At 36.0% G+C, this 27193-nt stretch overlaps 1 protein-coding gene across 1 annotated transcript; it reads left to right on the forward strand.

The window, feature by feature from the left end:
• Nucleotides 1-101: 101 nt before the first annotated feature.
• Nucleotides 102-27193, forward strand: TMED8 (transmembrane p24 trafficking protein family member 8). The gene is made up of 6 exons (XM_051977515.1): nucleotides 102-506; nucleotides 14146-14233; nucleotides 20284-20407; nucleotides 22158-22305; nucleotides 22502-22810; nucleotides 25958-27193. The coding sequence occupies exons 1-6, from the start codon at nucleotides 401-403 to the stop codon at nucleotides 26173-26175; spliced, it is 993 nt and encodes a 330-aa protein (XP_051833475.1). The 5' UTR covers nucleotides 102-400; the 3' UTR covers nucleotides 26176-27193.

Raw genomic sequence — 27193 nt, forward strand, 5'->3', positions numbered from 1 at the left:
TATGGAGACCACGACTTCCGGAAGTGCCCTGGACTAACCGTCCCCTAGCCTCCCCTCGCTCTTTCTAGCCATGGCCTAAAACTAGTATTACCAAAAGAGGCTCTGATTAATGTTCGGGTCCCGTCTCCTCCTTTACTAGTTTTTCTCTAATATCTCCTACTAGTCAGAGCCAGGGCGGACAGGCCCTGAATGAGGCGGAACCTTTTGGGGGGGAGGCAGCGCCTGTGGAGGCTCCTTCCGGTCCGGCTCTCTCGGCCCTCGGCTTTTTCCGCCTTGTCGCGGGCCTCGGGCTTCGGCTATTTCCGGAGTAAGTTCGTTCTCTCCCTGGCTTGCTAGTTCGCAGCTGCCGCGCGACAAGCTAAGGAGTATCTAAGCTGAGCTGGGCTGGGCTGGGCTGCAGATGTCGGACTCGCTCCTCACTTCGGGTTCTGGGTTCTTGAACCCTGAAGGCGAACTCGGGATAGAGGCTGGAGCCGGAGTTGGGGACTGTTCGGCCCCAGCCACAGGTACGTACTCTAGAAAGCTGGAAACCCCTATAATTAAAGGATGAAGGAGGTGTCCTCCCAGCGCTGGCCCTCCCACCCTCTTTCACTCACTGTCTTGATCTTTCTTTGTATCTCCTGCTCTAACACTTTGTATCTCTATGGTCTACCAGCATATGCTAGGTGCTTAATAAATGCTTATTGCCTAACCCACGCTTGCAACCATTGGTATGACAGATTTGCATGCAGCTGCTTTGCACCCAGGAGAGGGAACCTTCCTCCATCCTTTCACAGAGATGGACGCGGTGGACACGGACCTCTCAGCCCCACCCCTTCAGGATAGACGCATCCTGATCTCTCCATTGCACCCCCCTACCTCTCAGCCCCTTTACTACTCGGAGGTTGCTGCTCTGGGTGAACTTTTTTTTTCGCCGTTTAGGAATGTGGAATGTTCGTGCTCTCCAGTCGTGCCTCAGTCCAGATGATGGTGTCCCTTGATTGCCCCCAGTCGCTCTTGCCTCGCATTCTTTATAGCCCCAAGCCTTGACGACCTCTTTACCCGAGACCCCATTTTCTCAGCCCATGACACTAATACTTGCCACCATTCCTCACACACACTTTGTTCCCTCAGCCCCCATTCCTTTTGCCTTTATCTGTCATTGACTCAGCTCTTGTCATAGGATCATAGATTTGAAACTGGAAGGGACCTTAGATCAAAGGATTCTTAACTTGAAGTCCACCAGCAGATAAATTTCAGGCAGCCAAAGAGCATTTATTAAGCGCCTATATGTACCAGGCACTGTGCTAAATGTTGGGAATCAATACCAAGAAAGGTAAAAGACATTCCCTGTTTTCATTGTAATGCAGATTGTGAACTTTTGGATGGGGGAAAAGTGATATCTCTTTTCATAGATTATGGTTTCTTTTATAATCCTATACATTTATTATCATTTTCCGTCTTAAACCTTATTCTGAGTAGTCCATGGTCCTCACCAAATTGAAAAAGGAATCTCTAATACACACAAAAAGATTAAAACTCATCACATTAGCTAGGGCATCAGTTTCAACCTTTTCATTTTATAGAGATGAAACTGAAACTTTTGAAAGACAAATTTGAATGGCTTGCCCAGATCACACAACTTTAAATAAATGAATGAGATCAAAGAAAATAGGTCTTCCTGAGATCACTTTTAATATTCAGTAAACTACATCTCTACATTTAGTACTCTGTGCACTACATCTACATCTAGTTAGTGCTCTATACAGTGCATCTACCTTTCCCTTCTTCCTCTGGCTAGGCCAGCATTCAACCATCCTTCTTTCTCTACCCACCCATCCCAAACACTTCAACTCTTGTTCTTGGGTCCTTGGGTCCCTCCATTCCCAGCTTGTTACTACTCCTCTTGATCTTGCCCTACCTCACTGACTCTTGATTTGGCAGTGGGTTCCTTCAACAAGAAATAAATTTCAAATACCACCCTCTTTTCCCTCATTACCCTTCCCATTTCTCTAAAAGAGGTAGGATCATTGGTGTTATTTTTGAGGAAGTAAAATGAAGTCTAATTTGTCATGATAATTATCAGTCTATTTTGGAAATCTTGGCATAAATATTATCTATAATATTGTAATCAGTATTATAGAAGACCACCAGTTTGGCTACCTGGAGGACCCATGATATAATTTATGTCTGTTACATAGTTTCTCTTTGGTTAGAGCTAGGTATCAAGATTCCTCTCTTTTCTACTTGTTTTTCTTATTCCCTCCCACATATCTCCCAGCCCCTTACCTTTCAAAGGATGAAGGAAGGGAACCTTATAACTATTTCCTATGGTTTTTCTGTAGAAGCTTAAAATGTCATAGTGTTTGTCTCTGAATATTTTTCCTTGGCTTCCAGCTGGATCCTCCTTTCACTGATTTTTCCCAGGCTACTAGCTATAGGGAATACTCAAGGGAGCATGTCAAGGTTCCATTTGAAATACATTCCCATTTCCTCCTACCTTTTTCAACAAACTATGTGACACTGCATTGTAATAATGGAATTTAAAGTTGGTAAGTAATTTATTAAGTGCCTACTATTTCTCCTAAGCGCTGGGGATACAAAGAAAAGCTAAAAGGCATTCTTTGCCCTTGAGGAAGTCATAATGTTATGGAAGACACAACAAACTATATACCAGAAAAATAAATAATTAACAGAAGAAAGGCACTAGAATTAAGAGAGATTAGGAAAAGCTTCCTGTATAAAGTAAGACTTTAGCTGGGATCTGATAGAATTCAGGGAAGCCCGGAGGTGGACATAAGGAAGGAGAATGTTCTAACTAAGTGTGAGGAATAGCTAGGGAAAGTGTCTGGAGCCAAAAGTTGGAATGTCTTGTTCACAGAAAAGCAAGGGAGTGTCAGTGTCATTGGAAGAGGGACTAAAATGTAAGAAAGACTAGGAGAGGGCTAAGTTATAAAGGATTTGGAATGTGAAATAGAAGATTTTGTATTTGAATCTTGTAGGTAATGTGAACTATTGGAGATTTTTAAGTATGTGAATGATATGGTTGGTTCTATGCTTTAAGAAAATCACTTTGGGAGCTGAATAGATGATGTGCTGGAGTGGAGAGAGACTTACGGCAAATAGATTCACAGTAGTTGGCTGTTTCAGTAATATAGGCATGAGATGATGAATGTCTGTACCAGAGTGTTAGTAATTATCATAGAAAGAGAAGGGGGTGTATTTGAGGAATGTTGCAAAGGTAAAATCAACAGGTTTTGGCAACAGATTGGATATAGAGGGTGAAAGGTAGTAAGGAACAGAGGATGACAAACAGGTTGTGAGTACAGGAGACTAGAAAAATGGTGATGCCATTGAAAATGATTTTTAAAAATTGGAAGTAGATAGGTTTTAGAAGAAAATATAATGAGTTGATAAAATGTTGAGTTTAAGATGTCCACTAGACAATCTAGTTTGAGGTGTCAGAAAGGAAGTTGGAAGCGGGACAGGAGGTCAACAGAGACATTAGAGCTGGATAAATAGATTTGAGAATTATCAGCATAGAAATGATTATTAAATCCATGGGAACTGCTAAACTCATCATGTTAAATAGCAGAGGGAGAAGCAAAGACGATCCAGGACAGAACTTGTGTGACATTTACATTTGGCAGATATGATCTAGATGAAGATACAGCAAAGGAGATCGAAAAAGACTGGTTAAATAAATAGGAAGAGAACCAGAAGAAAGCGGTGTCCCAGAAACCTAGAGAGAAGAGTGTCAAAGGAAGCTGACAACATCAAAGTCCTTCAGAAAGGTCTAGAAGAATGAGTATTAAGAAAAGACAATTGGATTTAGCAATTAAGGGATTGTTGGGAACCAGAGAGCAGTTTCTGTTGAATAGAATGAAGTCAGAAAAGCCTGATTATTAGACGTTAAGAAGATAAGAAAAAAGGAGGAAGTGGAGGCATTTTTATTGTAGATAGTCTTTTTCAAGGAGTTTAGCCAAAAAGGACAGAAAATATAGGATGATAATGTAGGAGTGGAAGGATCAAGTGTGAGGTTTTATTTTTCAGTATGGGGGGACATGGACATATTTATGGGCAGTAGAAGAGTCAGTAGAAAAATGAAAGTGGGGATGAGGAGGTATGAGGGGTAGAGGGTGGAGCCCGGTAAAGGAGAGTAATCTGTGAAAGAGACAGGATGGAATGGGATTCCTTGGGTAAGGTATTTACCTTGGCAAGGAGTAGGGCTGTTTCTCCTTGTGAGACAGGGAGGAAAGAGGAGATAAATGATATCAGGTATCTTGTGATATAAGATGAGGAGGAAAGAAGAAAGAGCTCCCAGTGAATAGCCTCAACTTTTTCTGTAAACAAGAGGTTTCCACCTAAAAGGGTGGAAGAAAGGGAAAGCCATGGGAGCTTGAGGAATGATGAAAAGATTTGAAAGAACACTATGGAGAGTGGGACAGTGAGTTGACAAAAGTAGGTGTAGAAAGATGGATTGCCTACCAGCAATGAAGGAAGGCCCAGTAGAGGCGTTGTGAAATATAAATTTGTAATAGAGCCAATCAGTATGGTTGCATGATTTTCTCCACCTTCATTCGGCAACATATATTTAGGAGAAAAGGCAATGAATAACAGGAATGATCTAAAGCTGAAGCTTAGCAGGCTACAATTAGCAATGTCATAAGGGTGCAGGAGACTCAAGAGAAAAGTGTGATAAAGAGTTGAATTGTTTTACCAAGATGGGTATAGGCTTGATAGCCTGGGAGAAAACTGAAGGGTCAAAGAATTGTGGGTCATAGTGGGGGATGAAGGGAGTAGGGTTTTATAAGGCAAAGTACAGTAAAAGGTGAAAAGCCAATAGATTATTTATGTACAATTAAGAGAATTTCAAATTGAGCTTAAGGATGGAACCTTTGTGGGTAATGGCAGAATCCAAGAATATGACCTTTCTGGATGACTAAGATGACTAAGATGACTAAGATGTAAGACTAAGATTCATTAGAAGAATAGATCATGGAAAGTGAGAATCTGAACATTTAGAATGTTCAAGTGTCAATATGGATATTTAAATCCCTTAGTATGAAGGCAGGAGTTGGGAAGGAGATAGATTGTGAGCCACATACTGAACTCATTGAAGAAGAGAGTAACCTGAAAGTCTATAGACCCCAGCTTCTTAAATTGTGGTTTATGACCCCCATATGGAATCTTGTAACTGAATGTGGGGGTTACAAAAATATGATTATCAAAAAAATTTAATTTAATACTTATTTTATATATGTGTATGCCTGGGGTCATGTAAATATTTCTTAGGTGAAAAGAGGTCACAAGTGGGAAAAGTTTAAAAAGCCCTATTATGGATAACAACTACCAGGATTTTGATTTGATGAATGATAAACATCTCTGAGAGGGAAGGGTTAGTAATGGTGATAGGAGAACCTGAAAGTGACAATAGGGAGCAAAGAATGTCCAATCACCCTACTTTGGCCAGTGAGCTAAGAACAATGGAATGAAGATACATCATACTGGAAAAAGTAACCAGAGGCTATGTATTCATGGGTCAGGTTTTAATAATTGTCTGTAAATGGAAGAAGTGTGAGAAGAAAAGATGATGAAAGCAAATTTGTGCCTATGAGGCAAGCATTCCAGAGGGCACAGTGGAAGAGTGGGTTGCATATGGAGGGATGGTGTGGACATGAATAGCATGGTATTGATAGGCATTGTTGGTTTAGGTTAATAGAGGTGATAACTGGCATTTCTTTAAAAAAGAAATGTATTTTTACATTTTTAAAAATGTCACATGTTTTATTCCATCTTCACTTCAACCTCATGGGCAAAGGGCACTTACAAATAGTATTTATTATTATTATTTTACATTTGAGGAGACTAAGGCTGAAAAAGGCTAATTAAGTGACTTGCCCACGGTCACATGGCATCAGAGCCAAGAACAGCTTTTTACAACCCATCTCTCAACTGCATCTTTGGAAGGAGTGAGTGAATTAGTGTGTGTGTGTGTACATACATATAAATATATATAAATAAGATCACATATCCATTGGAGTATGATGGAATAATTCATGTTAATTATTATTCCACAAATATTTACATGTTTATTATTATGATAATGAATGCATTAATTAATGCTAAGAATTTGGAAACACAATGCATAATCCCTTCCACCAACAAACTTATAATTTATTTGGAGAGACAGACTCCAATTTTAAGTTTTTTAATATTCTCTGGCAGTTAAGGTAAACCTTTTAGCTGGATCTTGCAAGATGGGTAGGATTTAGATAAAAGGAAACAAGGAATTATACGAAACATTTTTAGAATAGGAAAGAAACTTTAAAAATCATCTGGTCCCAACTCCCCATTTTATATTTGAGGAAATTGAGACCCATTTATAGATTAAATAATTTGCTTGAGATTACATGTCCAGTTGATAGGAAACAGTATGATACAATGGAAAGAAAACCGAATTTGGAGTCAGGAGACCATGATTTTCTGGTTTCTTTTCTTTTTTTTTTTTTTTTATTATTATTATAGCTTTTTATTGACCAAAAATATGCATGGAGGGTAATTTTTCAACATTGATCCTTGCAAAAACTTCTGTTCCAACTTTTCCCCTCCCTCCTTCCATCCTCTCCCCTAAATGGCAGATAGTCCCATACATGTTAAATACGTTAAAGTATATGATAAATCCAATTTATGTATATATATTTATACAGTTGTCTTGCTACACAAGAAAAATCGGATTTAGAAAAAAGGTAAAAATAACCTGGGGAGAAAAACAAAAATACAAGCAAACAATAATAGAGTGTAAATGCTATGTTGTGGTCCACACTCATTTCCCAGTGTTCTTTCCCTGAGTGTAGCTGGTTCTGTTCATTACTGATTAATTGGAACTGAATTGGATCTTCTCATTGTTGAAGAGAACCACATCCATCAGAATTGATCATCATATAGTATTGTTGTTGAAGTATATAATGATCTCCTAATTCTGCTCATTTCACTTAGCATCAGTTCATGTAAGTCTCTCCAAGCCCCTCTGTATTCATCCTGCTGGTCATTTCTTACAGAACAATAATATTCCATAACATTCAAATATCACAATTTACTCAGCCATTCCCCAATCAATGGACATCCATTCAATTTCCCGTTTCTAGCCACTACGAAAAGGGCTTCCATAAAGATTCTTGCACATACAGGTCCCTTTCCTTTCTTTAAGATCTCTTTGGGATATAAGCCCAATAGAAACACTGCTGGATCAAAGGGTATGCACAATTTGATAATTTTTTGGGCATAATTCCAGATTGCTCTCCAGAATGGTTGGATTCGTTCACAACTCCACCAACAATGCATTAGTGTCCCAGTTTTCCCGCATCCCCTCCAACATTCATCATTATTTTTTCCTGTCATCTTAGCCAATCTGACAGGTGTGTAGTGGTATCTCAGAGTTGTCTTAATTTGCCTTTCTCTGATCAATAATGATTTGGAACACTCTTTCATATGAGTGGTAATAGTTTCAATTTCATCCTCTGAAAATTGTCTGTTCATATCCTTTGACCATTTATCAATTGGAGAATGGCTTGATTTCTTAAAATTAGAGTCAATTCTCTATATATTTTGGAAATGAGGCCTTTATCTGATTTATTTTCTATGTGGCATGAAGCCATTTAACATCTCTGGACCTCACTTTCCTCATCTGTAAAATGAGGTGTTAAACAAGATGGTTTAAGCACTTCTGTTTCCTAGTTTTTAAAGCTCTTTCAGGATTAGCACTAATGTAGAAACTGTTATCTAATAAAAATCAGCGTAACAATAGTATTCAAGATGAACTAAAGCAAGAAGGATGGAGTCAAGTTGGCTAAAAAAGCTTTCATATAAATCCAAAAAGATTTGATGAGAGTCTGGTAATGATGGTGAAAATAAAAGTGATTGCTTATGTTAGGCTCTGTTAATATAATAAAAATGACAACACTGCTTAATCAGTTTATTATTTCAACTTAATTCCAAACTGAAAGAATTACTTCGAGATCTAGGGAAAATATAGCAAAATGTATCTGGATTAGCAGATAACTTTTTTTTGAATAGTATTTTAATTATCTAAATGTATGCAATAATAGTTTTTAACATTCACCTTTGCAAAATCTTGTGTTTCATATTTTTCTTCCTCTCTCCGTGCTTTCCCTTTCCCCCAAGACAGCAAACAATTAGATATAGGTTAAATATGTGTAATTCTTCTAAACATAAGCAGATACATTTTTGATAACACAGTAACAATCTTCTCAAGTAAGATAATGAAAAAAAATTTACAAAAGGATCAGGATCTGGTAATACTAGATTTTAGAGTAAACCACAAAGCACAGTAATCATTGAAGCTATTTGATAATGACCAAAGCATAGCAAAGTTGATGAGCAGAGCAGATTAAGCACATAACATAGAGAAGGAAGTGAACATAGTAACATTATTAAATAAACTGAAAACCTGCAACAATTGTGGGTAATGACTAACAGAAATTTTTGGGATAACTGGAAAGTGGTCTGGCAGAAGTTAGGTTTACATCAACATTCCCACCATTTACCACTATAAATTCAAATGGATACATAACCTAGATGTGAAAAGTCACCTCATTAAAAGAGGAACAAAGAAGAAATTACCTTTTGTAACTTTACAAAAAAGAGTTCATGAAAACTGAAAGAGTTCATGGCCAAACAAAGAATTAAGTTTTATAGAAGGTAAAATGGATAGTTTTAATTATATTACATTTAAAAGTTTTTGCACAAAAAAATTAATGAATATAGTCAGTAAGTAGTTGACTGGAAAATATTTGGAACAAATTTATTTTATAAATGTTGATATTTAAGATAATATAAAGCTTTATTAATTCCATTCCCCAAATTGACAAATGGTCAAAAGATATGAACTGGTAGTTTTAAAAGCAAGAAATGCAAGCTGTCAACAGCTATATAAAAATATGCTGTCAAATTATTTATAATTAGATACAAATTAAAACAACTCTGAGGTTCCATTTTACACCCAATAGATTGTCAAAGATGACAAAAAAAAGTAAAATGACAAATGTTAAAGAGACTTGGGAAAGATGTGTTGAATCATTTTCAGTTGTGCTTTCATGGCTCCCTTTGGGGTTCTCTGGGCAAATATATGGAGTGCTTTGCCATTTCCTTCTACAGCTCATTTTATAGGTGAGGAAATTGAGACAAATAGGGTTCAGGTTTAAGTGATTTTCCCAGAGTAATACAAATTATAATTGTCTGAGGCTAGATTTGAACTCACGTCGTGACTCCAGAGCCAGTGCTCTATCCACTGTGCTACCGTACTACCTTTGGGGAAAAATAGACACATTAATTTACTGCTAGTGGAGCTGTGAATTTGTCTAGCCATTCTGAAAATCAATTTGGAACTAAGCCTAGCCACCAATCCAAAGTACTAAAGATGAAATATCTACCTATCTCCTGACTAAGGAATAATGAACTCGAAGTGCAGAATGAGATATTCATTTTGTGGAAATGACACATTTGTGGATTTATGTTTCTTAACTATGCTTATTTATTATAAAGATTGTAATTTTCCATTTTTCTTTTGCCAGGAGGAGGGGGGATGTGAGGGAGAAAAGGGAACTAGCAGTAGTATTGCCAAAACAAAATAAAAGCAGGTAATCAGAGCATTGTTAAATATACATAGAAGTTAACAGAAGGAAGTTTAGAAAGAAATACATGAGGTAAATTTTGAAAGTAACATGCTGTACTTTTGTACTTTAAAAAAAACCAAACTGCATGTAATTGTGGTTTCACATACTTTTTTTTCACTTTTCTCTTTTTCTTTTTGGGTCAAATTTGGGATAATTTTTTTTTTTTTTAATGGAAAGGAGGAGGGATAGGAGACATTTGATTTAACTTAGAATTTGAGGACATAAAGAGAATAATGAGTCAAAGATGACTCCAAGATTTTGAGCCTGGATTATTGAGAAAGCGATATTATGATTTGGAAATTAAAAGGTAATTGACTTATCCCTCCTATCTTTTACCTTTAATCAAGAAAAACAGATGGGACCAGGTGGATGAGTTTTCCCAGCCATACTTATCGTCAATTTCTGAAAGATTTCCAATTGTTCCAAAGGATTCCAATCGGAATATCCAAGAATGTGCTTAAGATTAGGATAAAAATATATATTGTAAGAGATTGTGGGATACTGGATTTAGCTCTGCTATGATATGGTAGGCTTAAGAGTAAACTTAAGTTTCTAAAACAATGAGACTGAATAAAAATTGTGTTATATTCTCTCAAAGGAGAATAAGCCATAAGAATTATGGAATGTATGTGTGTGTGTGTGTGTGTGTGTGTGTGTGTGTGTGTGTGTGTGATTCTCTTGCAACCATCTCTTTTTTTTTCCCTAAGATTTTTTTTTAATTAACTTCTTTTTTTTAAATTTTATAATAACTTTTTATTGACAGAACCCATGCCAGGGTAATTTTTTACAATATTATCCCTTGCACTCACTTCTATTCCAATTTTCCCCTCCCTCCTTCCACCCCCTCCCCTATATGGCAAGCAATCCTATATATGTTAAATATGTTTCTTGCAACCATCTCAAAAAACTGTTGTTCATTTAAAAATTGCTTGAAGCATACCTTTTGGAGAGTCACATGTTTATTATTAACTAAAGAAAACAGCTTGGAGTTGCCATACTTCGGTTATCAAGATGTACTTGTTTTATTTAATATAAAATAACTTCTTTTACTTAGAGACATGGGTTCTTCATTTTCCAAAAGAACAAGATGTTTTTCAGAAAGTAAAATGCTTGGCATAAGTGTTGCATTATTTGTCTTAATGTAGAGGGTCTTTAATGGGCACTAAGGGAAGAAATTTTGCAGTAGAGCACACTGCTATTTTGATAGTTGTCTGTCTTGTCCATAAGATATTGAACACTTAAAATTCTTGAAATAGATTTGATGCAGTCATTTATAGTTCTAAAATAATACAGTGTACATTTGGTATACAGCAAATATTTCTTTTATCTTCTAGTTTTCTATGTTTTTGTCTTAAATGATATATTTTTCATCCATCAATGAGCATTTAATATGTGTTAAGCAATGAGATACAAAGACACAATTAAATAGTCTCTTTTCTCAAAGATTTTACCACTTTAACATAGAGAAACTGTACATTTTAAGGTACATACACAAATAACATATGCAAACTGAATACCAAGGACTTTGAGGGTGAGATAAGTGCACTAACACTGTTGAGATCAGTTTACCTAGGGCTTGTTTTGGTTATTGCATAGTACCTTGTAAATGCACTTAAATTCTTATTGGTTGATTGACATTTTTACTTGCTAGGGCAGCAGTGTAATCACTGTCAGTAATGTCTGTCCTTCAGTCTCAAAGAAGACCAGTGACATCACTGATTGGTGTCTTGACTTGAGTGTAAGTTAGATTTAAGTAAGGTAGAGCTGCACAAAGTCAACGGTCTTAATTCTTCTCCTGAGCCACAATAGGTGATGGCCTAGTATCTGTCTCAGTGAAAAAAATGTTGGAAGAAAGACCCAGAAGACCTGAGTAATTTAATTCTTCCTCTGTCTATAATTAGCATTGTGATTTTAGACCTGTCATTTTATTTCTCTGGGCCTCTAATTTCCCTGTCTGTAAAATAAATATAAGACCTGAAGGTTTCTAATGCCCTTTTCAAACCTAAAACTTCTGTGATTCTATAATAATATTAATGATCCAAGACCAGGAATTTGAAACTTATATCTCTTGGTGTCATACTTGGAAGTTTTGAAAGGTTGTTTTGCATGGTCTTATGACAATAATAAAATAGATGTTGATAATTTTAAAAAAACCTCCCATCTGTAAATATAACTGATGTTATTGATTCCATTAAACCTAAAAAAAAAATGGGATAGTTATTTCCTAATCCAAGAGTGAGGATGCTGTTTCTCAAGCATTATAGAGTTATACTTTTCTGGAAACTTGTATGAAAAATCTTGGCCTTTCTAATAGACAAATAATTTGCTTTTTTGACTTTTTTTTTTTTTTTTTTGGTGGGTGGGGTGGGTTGGAGTGAAGGAAGCATGGAATGCACACTAAATAAGAATCTACAGCAAATAAGGAAATCCTGATATTAGCCTAATAAATTGTCTGGAAAAAGAACTCTCATTTTGAAAGTTGTATTAGATACAAAATAAGTTCTTTTAAAATTGAACTTATTTTCTCCCTTGACTATGCTTTTGTTTTATGAATTATAAATTGTGGAGTTAATTTTGGATTTACTTTTTCTTCATCCCCTATCTTGTTTGACTTCTCAGATACTCTGTTGTCACTTTTAAGGGTATGTTCACTATTCTTCTATATCACGTTTTGCTGAATTTCAAAGACTTGTGAATTGGAATGAGCTTCAGAGATCATTTGGCCAAGCACATACCTGCAAATTTTTATTTTTGCTTTTATCAGATACTGTGTACTTTTATCAGCACATCTTGATTTTTCTTTTTTTCTAACTCACTAAAATAAGACATTAAAAAATGAGTCATATAATTGTCTCCTTCTGTAAAGCAGTACTGCATTTTTCTATCTTATACTTCTAAATATAGAATTATATCTCTTCCTATCTACTTTCATCACTTATTGCCCCTCTGAACTTAGTTATATTATTTATAGTGCCTATCCATATCATTTAATTTAAAAATAATCCAGAAAATTCTTTTTAATTTAAAAATATATGTAGCCATTTTTATGATTTTTTTCAGAAGTATTTTATTGCTAATTTTAAAAACATTTATGTATATATTAGGATGTCAAGATACTGTGAAGACTATAATGCCAATATCCTGGTTTAGACTAGTTCCTTTTAAGTATTCTATTTTTTTATTCAGTAGAAAATTACCTTTCTTTTTCTTTCCTAGATGTATTTTTATGTTGGTAAAGATCAGTATTTAAACATCTTAGAAAATATCATTGGAGTAGTTGATTTTATATTATCTTTTATATCCATTGCTATTTCCCTTTTTAAAAAAAATTTTCCTGTGTAAAGAAAAAAATAACCCACATACATTTAAGTTATTTTCAGAGCAAGATGATGACCAAGGGAGAGACAGGGCTCAGGAAGCTGATATATTTGTTAATAGATGATAGACCCACTCAACTTTTATTTTGCTTCTGTCATCTTGTGTAATGAAATTGGTTTTCAAACATCAAAGCTCACAATGACAAGAGGAAAATGAAGCTCAGTATAAAGACATTAGTACATAGATACTTTAAATAAATTTGAGTCACCAGGGCCAGATGAATTAGTGAGTATTGAAAAAGTCAGAAATGTTTGAAGAATTGCTGATTTCTTTGAGAAATCATGGATGAAAAGCGATACAGATGTAAGAACACGAGGATTATACAGATGTTGTGATTTTTTTTAAAGTAGTTTAAAAAGGGGCAGTTAGATCGAACAGTGGGAAAGAGCTCTGGCCCTGAAGTCAGGAGTATCTGAATTCAAATCTGCCCTCAGCACTTAACACTTGCTATTTGTGACCATGGGCAAGTCACTTAACTCCAATTGTTTTGTAAAACAAAGAAGAAAAATCAAACACAAAAAATTAGTTAAAATATGAATATTAGAAACGATAAATAAGCTTGAACTTTCCTTGAAAATTAACATTTCTTTCCTATGTATTCCAAGCATTTAGTAGTATTCAGTCAGTTTTTATTGAATGGAATGAATAAATGAATAGATTCAGTCTTGTGTCATAGAATTACAGATTCAAAGATGGTTTTTTGAACCATCAGTCTATTTTGTCCATATTCTTTTCTTTCTTTGGGTGGTCTTATATTTTACATATTTGGAATTTTCTTGCTTTTCAAGAATAGTTTACTCTTGATTTATAGCATACCTAAGTCAGATAGGCAAGAAACCTTTTTGTTAAATAGGTTCTTATACAAATAGGTTGTGATTATAGAATGATTGGATTTGAATAACTTGAAAAATTTATGTGTTTATCGTTCAGATAAATAAGATAAAGACCTTGCCCTGAAAATGTTGAGAGGTAGAGAACTTAACTCTACTCCCCTTCCACCACTCCCCAAGCAAATCTGCTGGATAATTAGCATTGTATTTCTTGTCTTCTCTTGAATATTAAATTATTTTCTTTTGTTTTTTTGCCTCCTCAGAAAATGAGGATCCAGACCACAGAACAAGTGATATTGCTTCCCCAATGATGACTGCTTCTGATCAGGAAACTTTATCTTCACCTGGCAGGTAGGAAGAGCAGCTCTTTGAAATAAACAGACCCCAGAACTTATAGAAATTTTTTTTGTTGTTGCTTTAGGACTCAAAGTGAGGAGGAGAATAGTCCTCAGGAAAAAAAAAGTAAAATTAAGAAATAGGTGCATTTTTGTCCTATTTAATCTGTCCTGAATTTTGTTTTATAAGTTGTGATACCTATTTTTAAGCTACTGCTTTTCTCATTAAACTTTATTACAGAAATCAGACTCACTGAGACATTTTAAACATAATTTCTTGGTCAGATGAAAGGCAACCTATTGTAATGAAGAGAGTGCTAGACTAAGAATCAATAATACTTGGGTTCAAATCCTATCTTAGATACATATTCGCTTTGTGCCTGTGGGAAAGTCATCTGACTGAGTCTCCATCTACTTGTCTATAATCTGGGGCAACAATAAGCCCTATATCATAGGGTTGCTATGAAAAGCAAATGAGATTAAGTTTATGATCAAGTGTTTGTTAAAACACTTACTGTGTGCCCGACACCGTGATACTTAAAAAGTTAAGCAAAATATACCTTACCCTCAAGGAACTTATATTCTACCATGGGAAATTACATATAGCATTTAAATTAATACAAAATATATACAGAGTAAACATTAAGGTAATTGGGATGGGAAAGGGGAGTAAAGTATCATAACCGCTTGGGGGAAAGTGTTGATCAAGAAAGACCCTATGAGAGAAATGGCAAATAGAGCTTTAAAGGGAGCTTAGAATTTTAAGAGGAAGAAGTATCTTCCAGGCCTGGGAACTACTAGACTGTGCAAATGCATAGAGATAGAAGATGGATATATGGTGTCTTTGGAATAGCAAATAGATCATTTGGCCAGAAGGTAAAGTGTATAAATAGGAGTCATTTAGAGACGTAGATTGGAGCCAGACCATAAAAAACTATGAAAAATATAAATGTCAACTACTGTTACTTTCAGACATATATAAAGAGGAGAACTCAAAGTATATTTATTTAAACATGTTTGGGGGTTTTCTTTTTTTTTTTTAATAGGCAGTCCTTATGCCAAAAAAAGCATCTTTCTTAGGATCTTTAAGTTTTGCGAAAATATTATTACTTTTATCCTTAAGATATTTTTAATTTTTTCTTCTCTGTTCCTTCTTCCTCATTGTTACTGACTTGAAGATTTCCTGCATCATAGGTAGATGGAGAGAGGATAGATGTAGAGAGGGGCTGAGGACATGTGAGAACTATCAGTATCCTTTGCCTTTTCACTAATAGCTCATGGACTACAGTCTGTATAGCTAGGCTTCCTCATTCACAGTACTATCGTATTGTAATTTCCCTGCCCATCAGCTAAAGGTAGGCATGGGGGAGACTCAGAAAGACTGTTATTTAACTAAGGACTGTTCTCTGATTGCTATTGTTGTTCAGTCATTTGAGTCGTGGCCTACTCTTCATGACCCCATTTGGAGTTTGATAATATCTGCAAAGTAGATTGATACTTGCAAGTGCTATGTAAATGTAAATTACTATTAAAACTTCTCATCTTCAAATCCTGTCAGATAAGATAGTTTATGTTCCTTATTTCACTGGTGTCAGAACTGAGACTTTAGAAGTGGAATGATTTGCCGAGGGTGACACAGCACATGTATAGAAAAGTCACAATTTAAAGGCCCTTTTTCTGAACCCGTATCCAATGTTCCTTTCACACAGCCAAAGCATCCCAAGTGGGTTAAGGGGATTTTTTTCCCCTCTTATATCTATGTATAATTTCTTTATCAGTCTTTAAGAAAAAAGACCTTTTTCAGAATTCAGAATGCTAATTATGATTAGCAAGGTGACAATATAGTGGATAGAGTATTGGACCTTTTGGAAGATTCAAAGGAAGGAAGCCCCTTACTGCTATGGGACCTTGGGCAAGTCACTTAACTTCTGTGCCTCGGTTTCCTCATTTGTAAAATAGAGATAATACTAGTACTTATCTCTCAGAGTTGTGAAGATAAAAGAAGATAATATTTGTAATTGCTTTGCAAAATCTTAAAAGCATATAAATGCTATATGTATAAATGCCTATCTGAAAGACTTTGTCCTATTTTTAAGGTTTTTAGGTTATTGAATATAACAAACACTTTAGAAGAAACAGCCTCCCTAAACTCTTGGGAATTTTATTAAATAATAACTCATATTTCTTTACTGTTTTATGTGTATCAAGAACTTTCTTAACAATTCAGTGAGTCACATAGTAAAAGTATTATCTCTATTTTATAGTGTTCTTTCTACTACCTTAGAGAATGAGAACACCTGCCAGTTTTCTTAATTTTATCTCCCTCCTCCTTATTCTATTCCATATTCATACTCATAGGATTTAGATCTGGGAGATCATTTAATACAGTCTCCTCATTCTACATATTTTCAGCATATGTTGATTTGAAGGAGCTGCTATCACAGACTTTTTTCTTTTAATACTAAATATACTTGGGAGAGAAAAAAGAACAGTCTTAGGTAAGAAGACATTTGTTTGTTTTTTAAAATCCAGTATATAGTAAGGCCTAAAGTTTAGTAATTATTTTACATCTTTTTCAAAAATGATAATTTTTTTTTAAATACCACTGCCATCTCTCGTGAGAAAGACTGAATGCTTTGCTTCTCAAGCCACCAAACATATTTTTTTAGTCTTACCTTTTCCAGGTCTGTGGAGAGCAAAGGATTTGAAATGGATATTTTCTCTTAACTATGATTTATCATATGCATTGAGTAATCTGCAATTTAATTTATTTTCCACCCTCAACCTCAAGTTCTTCAGAGAATAAAAGGTTGTCATGAATAGTAATGAAATGCAGCTGTTTCATGTGATAGGTAATAGATTTTTTTTTTTGGTAAGAAAAGTGCATATCTATGGAAAGGCAGCTAGATAGGGTGCTAGGCCTGGAGTCAGGAAGAATCATCTTCTTGAGCTTAAATTAAAAGAGTTCAGTCTGTATTCATGCACAACCAATTGTTCCTCTGGATGTGGATAGCATTTTTTTTTTATTTATCATAAGTCCTTCAGAGTAGTTGTGGATCTTTGTATTGCTAAGAATAGCTAATGATCCCACAACATTGCTATTACTTTGTACACAGTACATTTTGTTTTGCTTAAATTAATGGAGGATTTTACAGGTTTTTCTCAGTGCATCCTGCTCATTATTTCCCATAGAATAATATTTCTTCATAATCATATATCCCAATTTATTCAGCCATTCCTTAATTAATGGGTATCTCCTTAATTTCCACTTCTTTGCCCTGAGAAGAAAGCTGTTATATTTTTATACATATAGGATCCTTTCCTTTTTTTTAAAAAAAAATCTCTTTTGGGATTCATGCCTAGTAGTGGTATTGTTAGGCCAAAGCATATGCATGATTTTATTGCCCTTTGGGCATTTATTATTTGTGCATTGATCATTTATCAATTGGGGAGTTGCTCTTATTTTTTTTTTTTTAATTTGATTCAGTTCCCTAAACACTTGAGAAATGAGGCTTTAGTCAGAGAAACTTGCTTCAAAATTTTTTCCAATTACTATTTCTAACTACATTTCTTCCATTTATTCTATTCTCTCTCCTTACACCCTGACCCTCCTCAAAAGTGTTTTGATACTGGCCACGCCGTCTCCCAATATGCCCTCTCTTTTATATATACCCTCCTCTTTTCCCATATCCCTTTCTCCTCTTATTTTCTTGCAGGATAAGATAGAATTCTATACTCATATTAAATGTGTAAGTTATTTCCTGTTTGAGTCAATTCTGATGAGAGTAAAGGTTCCTTGCCTCCACCACCCACCCCATTCTTTCTCTCTCTTCTCTTCCATTGTAGAAGCTTTTTCTTGCCTCTTTTATAGCAAATAGTTTATGCCATTCCTTCCCCATTCTTCTAGTACATTCCAATCTCACCCCTTAATTTTATTTTCTCAGATATTATCTTTTCGTAGTCAACTCATACCTGATGAGCACAGTCACTTAATCCTGTTTGCCTCAATTTCTCATGTATAAAATGAGTTGGAGAAACAAAATGACAAACCTCACCAGTATCTTTGCCAAAGAAAACCCCAGATTTGGGGGGGGGGAGGAGGGTCACAGAGAGTCAGACACAACTCGACGCGAAGAATTTGAAAAGAAAGGTGATAAAGGCAAAGAAAAGACACTATTTTAGAAACAGTATGCAGTGAGTGCAGGCAAATGACCTGAAATACTAAATTTTCTTCATTAATTATGAACTGAAGTTGCTTATTCTGGAGAAGAGGTTTAGAGGGTGGGGAGAAGTTTGGGTAGTTTTCTTCAGGTACTGAAAGGCTGTCCAGAAACAATGGGTAAACATTGCAGAAGGACAGATTCAGGTTTGGTATAAGAAAAACCTTCTACTCTAATAATTAGATCTATCCAGATGTGGTATGAGCTTTCTCACTAGAGCATCTTAAAAGAAAAATTAGATGACTTTGTGTTGGGGATGTGAATAAAGGGTTTCTTATTCAGGTATGAATTTGGTCAGATGATCCTTTAAGGTCTTTTTTAACCCTAAGTTTCTGTGGTGGATAGATCATAATTATTGTTCTTTTTTCTCAAACAAAAATTAACATGCCCAGAGGATAGTCAGTGTCACATATTGTGTTAAAGGAGATCATGTCTGCTGATTTTTTTAATGCTGTAAGTCCTAAGGAGTACTGATAATCAGTTAAAGAAATATTAGCAAGAGCATATTGTCATAGGTTTTGAACATGTAGTCAGGGTACTAGGGTACAAATACCAACTCTTCCTCCTGCAACTTGGGTGAGTTTGAACTGAGTTCCTTCAATTCTTGGGTCTCCGTTTTCTAGTCTGTGAAATGAGGGAGTTGAACTAAATGAACTATAATCCCATGATGATCATGTATGGCTTTGTTTCTCATAAGTAGTTCTTTACAAACCAACTCATTCACTCTATGATAAATTTAAATTCTTCTCCAGTATCTTGTGGTGACATAGTGATGATCTTAGAAAGTTCTTATAGGTTATGCCATTGGCATATGCAAATGTTGGCAAATTCTACCAATTGGAAAAGGTATCAAAAGGAAGGGCTAGTGATAATGATGTCAAGAGGTTAAGTGATGATGATGTATGTCAGAGACTAGTCTACTTAAATTTGGAGAAGTTATTCACCAGCTTGATCTCAAGGTGATGAATTTTTCAGCCACAGCGACTCTCAGACAGAATAGCGAGTAGTCAAAGAGTTTGGACTACATCAGGGGAGGCAATATCCAGAGCAATAAAGCATTAGATGCTGGAAATATTTAAACATAAAACTGAAATGATTTAGACATTGAAAATCAGTTTCTCTTTTCTAAGTATTTGAAGGAAGTAATCAATAAACTAAGGGACTTACCCCATTTTATAATTTTAATAATCTACTTTCCAAAAATGACGAGAGAAATCTTCTGTTTTTTGCAGTCTTTTGATTTTTTCCCTTCCTTTTTTTTTTTTTTTTTTTTTTGCTGAGGCAATTTGGGATTAAGTGATTTACCCAAGGTCACACAGCCAAGACATGTTAAGTGTCTGATACCATATTTGAACTCAGGTCCTCCTGACTTCAGGGATGGTGCTCTATCTACTGCATCACCTAGCTGCCCCTTGTTTGTTTCTTTTCTTTTTTTTTTTTTTTTAAATAAAAAAGAAATGATGCAAGATTTTGCCCCTGAAGTACAAGTAGATTTCTTTGTTTTTCAGTTTAGATGACCTTTGTTTTAGTAATGGCTATTCTGATTTTAGTTATATATCTTCTCTTTGTATCTTCTCTCTTGTTGATCACTCATAGAGGAATTGGCATGAACCATGGAAGACAGGTACTTTGGTTCTCTTCAGCCTCTGAGTACTGGTTTTCAAAACTTTCAGGTCAGCCAAATTTCAGTAATTGGTCAGGTAATATATTGCAAATGTAAGGACACTAGGCAGCAAAACTGAGTCCTGAGAGGGGATCTTTAGATGCCAGTTTCTTCAAAAAGTTGCTCCAAAGTGAATGTCTTTCCAGAGAGCCCTTGAATTCATGTTTTGTCTTCTTCTGAGAGGCCACAGATTGTATCCTCTGTGATTGAGGATGTAGCAGAAAATCCTGGAAAAGGTGATGGTGCTTTGGAGGAGCAGGCATTGGTGGGTCAGGAAACACTGTCAGGAGACCAGCTTCTGAAAGAGGTAAGGAGCATATACTCTCATATCCTAAAGGGGAGAATTTCTGATCCTATTAAGTTTTTTTCCTGGTTTGATAATTTATAAATTAAAAGTAGAAACCGAAATTATAGACTTGGAAGGCTAATTTTTCATATTTGTATTTCTGGATCATTGCACAAAATTCCAACTCTCTTCTGTTCTAGCACATTAAATGCTTCAGTAATGAATGAATTCAATAAAATCGTGATACTAGGTTTCTTAAAACTGTCTTGATATCAAATTAATTAATAATTAGATAGAATTGTAAAATCATAGCCCCTTTGAGTGAAAAAAAAAAGAACTTTAGAAGTTATCTATTTCTATCCCTTCATTTTATGGATAAGAAAGTTAAGGCACAGAGATGAAAAGTGACTTTACAATTTTATAAATGGCAAATAATAGAGCCAATACCCCAAACAAATGCTTAAAGTTTCTGGTTAAGATTTCAGAGGAATGATATTTGTAGCAGATCTTCATTCCATTAGCTGTAGAGGAAGTGTTAAAGAGACAAATGAAAAAAATATTCCTTTGGGGGAAGAGAATTAAACCACTACCTCAAGAGGTCTGGCTTACACATACACACAGGGAGGGGATAGTTGGAATGATTCATCACTGGAAACATACTCCTGTGAGAAAACTATAGAAAAGGATTACAAACTAGATTTGTTTCCACATATTCAGAATTGCACTACTTGTAAGTAAAAGTATTGGAGTCCAATTTCTTTGTGATATATTCTGTCCTTTTGCCAGTAGGTATAGCATTTCTATTAAACTAGCTGTTACTGAGAGAAGGAGCCAGGAAATAACAACACAGTTCTCTCTGTGTGTAGAGGTAGAACAGTGATCTGAAAGAAATATCCAAGATTAGATTATGGACCAGTCATGTGAGTTAGAGAAAGCTTTGACTCTAAGAAGACAAAGCTGACTACATATGTACTGTAAATTACAGATCCGGCTTCTGGCAGCAAAAACAATGTTTAACTATAATACCAGCCCTTCATTCTTGGTGTCAGTGATTAGATTATAATTATTTACAGAGCACTATTAGGAATAAATAAAATAGAGAACAAGATAGTACCTACATCAGGGTGCTGACAAGGCCTACATCAGGGTGCTGACAAGATAAACAGACAATACAGTTTCAACCATGGAACCACAGAACCAGGTGGTACAGAGAAGAAAGTATTTATTTTGTGTATTTGTACAGTGCTTTTATAAAGTATTAATTGACAGCTACCTGGAAGGTGGGAGTTGAATAGGGAAAGTAGGAGGGGAATTCATGGCACAGTGGGAGGGAGAGTTAAGTCGCAGGTGGCACAGGAACAGATGAAAATAGTTAGGGAGGTACCTCTGCAGGGTGAGAAGTAAAATTAGTGTAGGTTGCAGAAATTTAAAGGAAAAGAAAATATGAACAGGATCACAGTTGTGGGCAAAGATTTTTAGAAAGCATGGAGTTGAACAAATTATGAAAGACAGATGATGGAGTAAGGAGACATCTTTAAAACAGGAACATAACAACTAGAAATAATAGAGGAACTGAAGAAATTAAGTAAAGGTTGGCCATTGAGAGAAAAGGAGAGGATCTGGCTAAATGAGATATTATGTCCTGAAGCAGGAAATGTTTTTATTACTAATTCCAATATTAGGGTGAAATTGTCTTTTAGCCAGAAGCTTTTTGAACTATTCAGAGTAAAAAATATTTAATAAGAATCTTTGGGACATGCCCTTCAACTAGGAATCTGTTGTTCCGATGAACAAGTTCCAAGCACCAAAAGGATCAGGAGACATGGTTATGATCCAGTCAGACACAGGAGACATAGGAACCATGGATGTCCTTTCAAATGAGTTGGAATCTGCAGATCTCCTTGGAGAACAGAGAAGAGGTGAGATCTTGGGAGATAAAAATGGTTGGTTTTTGCATGGGTTCTTAAAAAAAAAATCCAAAAATGGAATGATGACAAAGTCAGAGAAGTAGATAGGAGAAATGCTTTGCTTAAGACTGTGCTTCCATAAGTACCACGTTTGTCTAAGTCTCCCTATGGGTGCTTCCCTCCTTGATAAGTTTTCTGTTTCTTTCAGTCTCAACGCCTCCTCTGTCTCCTCCATCCATATGGACCTTTGCCAAGATGAAGGAATTCAAAACCAAGATGAGCAAGGTGAAGAATTCTCGGCTAGTGGTGAAGCGGGGTGAGGTAGTAACAGTACGAGTGCCCACCCACCCTGATGGCAAGCGTCTCTTTTGGGAATTTGCCACTGACAATTATGACATTGGTTTTGGTGTCTATTTTGATTGGACCCCTGTAACCAGCACTGCTGTCACTGTGCATGTCAGTGAGTCCAGTGATGAGGATGAGGATGATGAAGAGGATACAGAGGGAGGGATTGAAGGCAAGTATGATATCAACCTTGTTTCCCCTATGTGTTTTTCATCCTGAAAGGTTCTTTATCAAGATGGCTACATTGTGCCATATTCCCTATATTCAGTTATAGGAGTCTTTGCATTTGTGAGCTAAAGACCAAAACTAGTTTCTGAAAGAAAATTTAGACAGAGTTAATATTGGTGCTTCATTTGGGGACATTGTCCCTTGTAAATAAGTATTGAGCTGATCCAAGATCAATGTTAATTGGCGAAAGGTAAGTAGTATATTTCAAATCAGAAATAAAATGGGTGTTTTATGGCAGAGGTATCAAATGCATGATCCTTTACACTCCTGAGTATAAAGAACCAGGTCAAAATATAACTGAGAAAAGCTTTAACAAAACACAGAAAAAGACATAAGAATAAGATAATGTTAATATGTGGTTTTTCTTAGTATACACCCCTCAGAAATCCTCACTTTTTAATCTAAGTTTGATTCCACAGTTCTATGGAATTCCTTGGTCAAAGGATGTTTACTCCAAAGTCCTGGACTAATTCCAAATTGTATGATTACATTCCACTGGCCTACATTCTGCTGAACTTCCACTGCTAACTGGATTTATTTCATTCCCTTCTGTGGGATTTAAACAGCTACTGCTATTCTCCATTTCAGTTGTATCATTGATAAAATGTGACTGATGGATCTCTTTTGTTCATGTTTTCCCAGGTATTCTTCTCTGACATCCTTTCTCTCTCTTGTCCTGTAGTATATAGTCTAATCAGTCAATCAACAAATATATTAAGTGCTCACTCTGTGCCAGATGTCATGCTTAGGATATAAGTACAAAGAATGAAATAGTTTCTACTTGCAAAGAGCTTAAATTCTAATGAAGAAGACACTGAGGAAATATAAAGCTAAATATAGCATAAATTTAAAGTGAATAAATACAGATATTTACGGAGTTATCACATCTAGTTTTGGAGAGAGGATACTGACAATTGGGAGAGGGATTCAGGAATGACTTCATGAAAATGATGCTGGTGTTACATCTTAAAGGAAGTGAAGGATTTTATCCAGCAGAGTTAAGAAATTAGTACATGTTGTACATGGAGGAGAGCCAGTACAAAGGCATGGAGATTAGAGATGGAATGTCATGTGTGAGAAACAAAGGAAAAGCCAGTTTGGCTGTATTGCAGCGTGTGTGGGAGGAGAGGTAATATCAGTAAAAGTGGAAAAATAGATGGAAGTCTATTTGTGCAGAGCTTTAAAATCTAAACATGAAAGTTTCTATTTGATCTTAAAAGCAATAGGAAGTCCATGGATTGATTAATTGAATAGTTACACAATCAGATCAACATTAAAATAACACTACTTTGTAGCAGGATTTAAGATAGATAAGCGTGATGAGGGATTTGAGGCAGAGCAGCCCTTTTGGTGGCTGCTGTAATAAGCCAGATGAAAAATGATAGATACCTGAATCAGTATGATTGTGAGACTTGCTCCAGCTGCATTCAATAGCATATTAATAGGAATAGAGGAGGCCGATGGTGAGAGTAATCTAAGAGTGAGATTTGGCAAGGGAAAAGTGGCACTAGAAGGGGGCAAGAGATTCAAGAACAGAGGAGTGTAGAGTTGAAATAGCTAAACTGGTTTGAAATTGGAGAGGAAGGAAAAGGAAATCACAGCAGGTTTGAGAAAATACTGTGGGGTAGAGAGGCTGGAGGTCTTGAGGGTAAAAACTAGGTTTAGAAGATGATGAACCATAAGGAGCTGTAGGATGATAGGTTATATAGAATTAGGGAAATGGAATGTTTACAGGTAATGATGAGTATGTGACTGTGTTTCCTTTGTGTGGCTTCGGCTGAATGGAAGAGTAACTGGTTAGGCTTGAGGAAGGCAAGAAATTAGGGATTAAGGAGTGTGAGGGAATATAATTCTAAATTTATATGAAAACCCTCTTGTATGAGAGCAGGCATTGAAGATTTGAATAAGAAGGCTAGATGATATGGGGTCAGTAGACTATAGCAACTATAATTCAAATTGGGTGGAAATTTTATTTTTATTTATATTTTTAATTTAATATTTTATTTTTCTCAATTATATGTGAAAATTATTTTAACATTCTTTTTTCAAATTTTGAGTCCCAAATTTTCTCCCTTCATCCTCTTTCTTCCCCACCTCATTGAAAAGGCAAGCGATTTGACATGTTATATGTGTATAGTTATATAAAACACATTTCCATGCAAGTCATACTATGAAAGAAAACACAGACAAAAATCCGCAAATTGGGTAAAAATTTCAGATCAAGTGAACTGCAAAAGAGAAAAGATTGTTAAGTGAAGAGTGAGTAAAGGTAGAGTCTGGAAATGACCTAAATTTTCCAGCTTCTCTTCTAGGATCAGTGTGTCTAGGGATGTGAGAGAAAGTATATCCAGTACTAAAGAATAATATCATGGATGCAAAGGATGTTGTGTCATTAGAGAAGGCCAATAAGTAAAAAGCATAAGAGAAAGGGGAAAATAGGGGTTTAGAATGAAAGGGAATTTGTTCACTATGGGACAGCAATTCCTGATGACACAATAGGAGAAGTAGATAGGGTTGGAATAGAAAATGGGTGGAATTGGGTTGAAGGTGAATGAAGGTGGGGAGAAGATAACAAAATGCAAGCAAACAAAAGCAGAAAGTGAGAATGCTATATTGTGGGATTTCCTTTATTTTTCAACTTCTCTCTAAAACCTTTCCCCCTTGCTTTCTTTAGAGTAGTCATTGTAAGATTTTTTTCTGTTGAGTCCATGATTTGCGGGAAATCTATAGGTGTTCTGTAGAGAACTAGAAATCCACATTCTTTCTAGAGTTGAGAGAGCTACATCCTTTCTTTTGCTACTGTGCTCCAATAGAGAAAACTGAAGTTTTATTATCAATTTAAATTCTTATGGGTTTTTTCCCTCAGCCTTTCATCTAGCCAATGCAAAAGAAGGCAGTGTTTTCTTGATAAATGTCAAAGTATGTTATCTCTGTGATCCTGAACTATTTATATACTTGAAGGACTATGAAGGACCTTGAAATGTTAACTTAGTCTGTCCTTTTGCTTCTCTAGACAGATTTGGCTTATGACTTTCCCTTCTGCTAGCCCACTGAGCTAATGCAAAATCATTCTACCACTTTCCTCATGTAGGACTCGTCCCAATTGGAGATGTGGAGATGGGCTCCAAGAGCTCTCTTCGGAATCGCTATGGGGAGATCATGCCAGTTTATCGGAGAGATAGCCACCGAGATGTACAGGCTGGTTGTCATGACTACCCAGGAGAAGGCATCTACCTGCTTAAATTTGATAATTCCTATTCACTGCTTCGCAACAAGACTCTCTACTACCATGTATATTACACCAGCTGAGGGGCTGAGGCCACAGATCTGGTGGGCAAAGGGGGATTTTTTTTTCTGATGCCTTTTTGCTTTCTATGGACAAGCTGCTTAAATGCTGAGTGTGAGGCTTCTGAAGTTTGCACTTGCCTGCCTGGCATGCCTGCCTGTTGACCTAAGAATAGCTTCTTCCCCTTCCACCACTTCTGCAGGTTACACCTGGACAATTTTTCCTGATATAAACTTCAGGGATAACACTCTGTGAAGTTATCAGGCAAGAACCTGAAAGGAAGTGGGATGTTTTTTGTTTGTCTCTGTTCTGCTTTGTATGAGGTATGCCACTGAGCTGGGGGTGGCTGCCCTGCCCCTTCCTCTTCCCCAGACCCCTCTCTGTGATGGCACTTGTTAGCCTCCTTGGTTGGATCAGCGTGTGAAGTGGGCCCCAGCCCTCTTCACCTGTGGCTTTTCACATCACTAAGGAAGGGGAAAGCTCATGTTTATAAAAGAAACTGAGATGCTAAAGAGAAAGAATTATTTTGCCCAGCCTCTTCCACTGCCACATTCCTACTCAGTTCCTTGTTCTTAGCCTAGCAATGGCTCTTCTGTTTGAAGAGGCCTTACTGCCCTTGGAGGACTATGTCTTGCTCCTCATGACAAGTCCTCAGCTGCTAAATCTGTGTACTTACTACCAATGCAAAGATTTTTAAAAAATGTAATCTCTTAAGATCCATGTATTTTTTGAGTCTCCTGAGTAAAAAAGATCCCCCACTATTTTTTTCTGTTGATAAGTAGTCACCCTAAGCCAGGGTCATTGTAGAAGAAAGGGGAAAGTGGTTCTTTATGGGAAGAAGTGGCAATCAGGCACCAATAGCTTTTATCATCCCATAACATATTTTCCTACACCTAAGTGTGGTGATACATTTGTATGAAGAAGAATGTAGTCTGATGATTGTAAACAATCCAAGCTTCCCCACCATCTCTTTGTTATAGAATGTGAATATTGCTAGAGAATTTGCATTAGAACCAAATGCAGTGAAATCTATTCAGGTAA

This window comes from Antechinus flavipes, chromosome 2, assembly GCF_016432865.1.
Source record: "Antechinus flavipes isolate AdamAnt ecotype Samford, QLD, Australia chromosome 2, AdamAnt_v2, whole genome shotgun sequence".
Taxonomy (NCBI): domain Eukaryota; kingdom Metazoa; phylum Chordata; class Mammalia; order Dasyuromorphia; family Dasyuridae; genus Antechinus; species Antechinus flavipes.

Bases quoted from the DNA above. Each gene is read 5' to 3' on its own strand.
- TMED8 (XM_051977515.1), top strand. From the start codon at position 401: ATGTCGGACTCGCTCCTCACTTCGGGTTCTGGGTTCTTGAACCCTGAA. The intron at 14,234-20,283 runs GTAGGAAGAGCA...TTCTTCTGAGAG, and splicing joins ACTTTATCTTCACCTGGCAG to GCCACAGATTGTATCCTCTG. The intron at 22,306-22,501 runs GTGAGATCTTGG...TGTTTCTTTCAG, and splicing joins CCTTGGAGAACAGAGAAGAG to TCTCAACGCCTCCTCTGTCT.